Below are 4456 nucleotides of genomic sequence, written 5' to 3' on the forward strand. Positions count from 1 at the left end.
ATAAATGTTTAATAACTTACATGTTACATTTAAGGCGACGGACGCAGTCAGCTGTGCCGGTTTAATTAATAAGTGATGAGTAACTTTACACTGGACAGTTTGGCCATTGTCTTCAGCTGAAACTTGTAACTTTAACAAAGATGCCACCGTAAACGTTTTTGTTATGTCATCAAGTGTTGACGTCTGTTCACCAGTTTGCTCTGTATTCCTGTACGACCAGATAATACTGGCAGCAGGTCTACTTCCTGTTGTTGTACACCTTATTGTCACCTGCTGTCCGGCTGAGACCGGTAATGTTTGTACAGCTGATGGTGGATTTGGTTTCACTTAAATGATATATGGCGTAATGATGCAAACATTTGAAAGAAAAACGTCATAAATAGAGCCGTGCTTTCTACGTTAAGTAAATAAAATTAAATTGCATCAATATAATGTTATTTTCTTCTCAATGTATAATCTATATGCATAATATTGCATCATATGTACAAACATATACCAGCAAACATACACAATTTCCGTAAAATGAAAAAAATCCATCATTGATCATTGAAATGTAAATTGGCATTCATTTAATCGTTTAACTTTATCTTTAAAGTCCCCCAAAAATAAATACATAAAAACTGTAAAACAATCATTAGAAGACAAAATCAGTTTTACAGCATTTTAAAAGCAATATTATAACAATCTACTCACAATAAAGAAAAAGCTCTACACTAGATGTTGATATATGTCTCGGTGCTGTCCGGAATGAAGACTGGCATATATATTTTACTCCGTCATCTTGTCTCTGAGGTGTAAACGTGTATGTCTGTGTAACATTATAAGAATTATTTCCTGTGGATACAGCTGACGAGGAGGTAATAGGTTGTGTACCGGTGTTTCCTCTGTACCACTGAACCAGTGGTTGAGGATAACCACCAGACGATATACAAACAAGGCTTGTTACTTGTGACTCAGATTTTCTGATTATAAGTGTGTCGCCTGCTGATATCTCTGTGTTTGATATCATCGGAGATTGTGGTGGTACTTGAACATAGAAAATAATTGCACTTAATTAAAAAAATTAGAAATTGACATGCTGACATAGTTTAGGTATCTTGAAACGAAATTAATCATAAATCACTGATGTGGAAATGTGTTGCTAACGTATGATTGTTATGTACCAAAACAAAATAGAAATATTCCATTTAGATTTTTTCCCCAACTTCGTGCAGTTAAAAAGCCTTTGTCATACAATTTTACGAATTGAATATGTAAACGAATATATAATCATGATTTCAGAATTAAAGTAGAATATTAATTAAATGATATTAAATACTGTGGCATATGGTGTTACTTAAGGCATTTGATGATGATTTTCAGCGTTTCCAAGGTCATTAAAAACTGTAATTTATTGAGCTTTATCTTATTCTTAACGGAAATATAAAAGAGAACCAAACATTACTGTTTGAAAAATACTGGCAATTTAAGATGTTCTTGTACCAGTTATATACAAAACAACAACCACAACAAATATGTTTTAATGAGTTAAAGAACATTTTAATTCACTTCATCTTTATCTAACTTAAGAGGTGGTAAAAAAGGAAAAGAAACAAAAGCAAAGTAAAGCATTTTAGAAAAAAAAGTTGGTTAATTGAAACAGATATACGTCAGATTTGATAAAAATGAAAGCGGGGAGGGATCAAACCGATCATATTTGTTATTTGATAATGGGGCATCCTTATATTTGCAACGAAATAATTATCTAGATACAATTCTGGACAATTATGTCAAAAAATTAGGGAGGCTTAACACCAAGATTGGGAAATAATAACGTTTTATCCTTTAAAACTGCTCTATTTTTTAATATAAAACACTAAAAAGTACATATAAATTTGTGACTTTATCTTAATTCAAATATTTTCAAAACAATACGATTTATGACCGGACAAAAAAAAATAAAAAAGTACAAAAGATAAAAATTTTGGCTCCCCGAACGGCTCGATCCCGCATCCAATGAAAACTTTTATCCTCACTGAAAATGAATACTCTTTTTATCGACTCTAACATCTCTGTAGAATAATTTATGAATAATTTATGATTTAATTTAAACCATGAGAAATACATGAACTTTTGGCCATATTTGCCAATTAAGACATAGCCGTTTAAAGAACATTAAATATAAAAATGAACAAAAAAATCAAAAATATATCAAAATATACTTTCTAGTCAATAACATAATGACTTTTATTCACTGAAACATACCTCTTACAGACATATTTATTTTAGCAACAGTAACACACTGATAGAGTCCCCGGTCACTGAATATTAAATCACTTATAATCAAACTACGTTTATCATTGGCCCAACCGAGTCGTAACCTCTTCTGTTCAGGAACTTTTGGATTTGGGAAACTACTCTGACCATGGTTGTTATATTGTTGTACATTTCCATCATATAGTTCTGGACCAAACCATGTAGGATAGTCTGTTGTAGATGTACAAGATAAAGTAACATTATCTCCAGCTGTTACTGTCAGTTGGTGTATATCTTGAGCTGTACACAACACTGAAAATTATATGATTAAAAGAGAAAATTCAAAACGTCCAATACCCTTACATTAACGTGTAAGTGTGCGTGAACTATAATACATACTGGATAAATGATATAATATAAATCTTATGATTCGATTCGATTGATTTATTAAAAAATAAAAATATTATATTCCTTTTTGACTTTTAAATAGATTCTTTTACATGTCAGCATGTCTTTATCCAATATAAATGATGTCATTCACATTTCATGCGAATATAAATACTTGTAAAAACTTATGAAACCAAATTATTATGTCTTAAAATTACTTCAATACATAAAACTTACCAACTGACAATATACAACTAAAAATTGTATTTATCCTTAGCTCCGCCATCTTTTCTTCTAAAACATAACATTAACTTTAAATCATACTTCCTTGTCTCGGTATTTATATACGTACTTAAACAACCTGGTTGTATATATACGGATATGCTTTCTACTTAATTTACAAAATTTAGGTCACGATATCATTAATAAAACTATTCTATATTCTGATTTCAGTTATCAAATACAAGTATAATAATAAGTAAAATTGTAAAGAGAAGTGTACGTAACTTTTTATAATAGAAGTTAAAGAGCGTTAATAACGTACATGTATTATATATATATAACTATATTTAACGTCATTCGTATCTGAATCCCTTTATTCATAATTACTTCCTTAGGAAAATATGAAATATACATTTATATTACAATATTGAATTTAATCAGCATATTATATATATTTGTACTAATATATCAAGCTTAAAAATATGTCTTAATGTGCAATTGCACACTGCTTTGGATGACTATTTTATTTCTATGGTAAAATATGATGAATTTTGACCATCAATATATCTAATCTTATTACGAAGTAAATAAATAAATAAATAAACAGGATTAATATTCATTAAGGAGACCTATCAAGTAGAATATGTAGAATTGAACTTAGTTCATATATTTATTATTTGGCTGTGAAGCAGTCAAGTCATTCCATTTTGAATAAGACGCATGCTTTAATCCGAAAAGACATAATTTTATTTTGCAAAATCGCAAATAAAAATACAAGTACATAGAAAAGTCACAAACACACACACACAAACACACACACACGCAAGCACGCACGCACGCACGCACGCACGCACACACACACCAACACACACACCAACACACACACACACACACACACAAGTTTTTCAGATGGAGAGCACAAATAATTGCCTGTGCAACTGTCTGATTTCATGTATTGTGTGTAGTTTACGAAGACTTTATATCTTGGAACCAGGCTAAAATTACATCATCCATAAACACGTTTTTACATAAAAGGGGACTGTTTTGCATTTGGAAACAAACCGCATCGTTGTGAAATCTGTTACATTACTTTGTCATAAAACACAAGGTATTCTTTTCAGTTTATCCATTTGTTTACTTTAAGAAACTATGAAACAAATTCGTTTTGATAAAATCCAAATGTTTATATCTTTTTAAGTTTTATATTGTTTTTTTTGAGATGTTTTTTGGAAATTGTTCATGCGTATTAGTTGGGGCCTTCTAAATTTATTACCCGTTTTTTATATATTTATGTGTCCCTTTTTTTTTGTTTAAATTTTTAGCAACCGTTTATCCCCTTAAAAGTCAAATAAAATACAAATTGTTTGTGCTAAAAATTTGGTTTTTTTATTCCCGGGAAATTTTCCCTTAAAAAAATTTATATATAGTTTAATCGAGATATAAATGAGATATAAATAATTAATTAATGTAGATAAGAGCGTGTTAGCACTGTAAGACACATGGTATCGGATTCATGGCACAATGCGACATTGACTTAAGCGTACCAGTCCTGACACAGTTTAAAACAGACGTAACGAAATTTTCGTGTGGTAACACTTTCACTACAATTTCA

At 30.2% G+C, this 4456-nt stretch overlaps 1 protein-coding gene across 1 annotated transcript; it reads right to left on the bottom strand.

Moving 5' to 3' along the window:
• Positions 1-685: 685 nt before the first annotated feature.
• On the bottom strand, positions 686-2965 carry LOC132735532 (cell adhesion molecule 2-like). Its single transcript, XM_060722488.1, has 3 exons — positions 2860-2965; positions 2245-2547; positions 686-1026 (listed from the first exon to the last, which is right to left on the bottom strand). The coding sequence occupies exons 1-3, from the start codon at positions 2906-2908 to the stop codon at positions 686-688; spliced, it is 693 nt and encodes a 230-aa protein (XP_060578471.1). The 5' UTR covers positions 2909-2965.
• Between the last annotated feature and the right edge of the window lie 1491 nt (positions 2966-4456).

Source organism: Ruditapes philippinarum, unplaced genomic scaffold (assembly GCF_026571515.1).
Source record: "Ruditapes philippinarum isolate M1 unplaced genomic scaffold, ASM2657151v2 ctg9112_1_1_1_1, whole genome shotgun sequence".
In the NCBI taxonomy this organism is placed as follows: domain Eukaryota; kingdom Metazoa; phylum Mollusca; class Bivalvia; order Venerida; family Veneridae; genus Ruditapes; species Ruditapes philippinarum.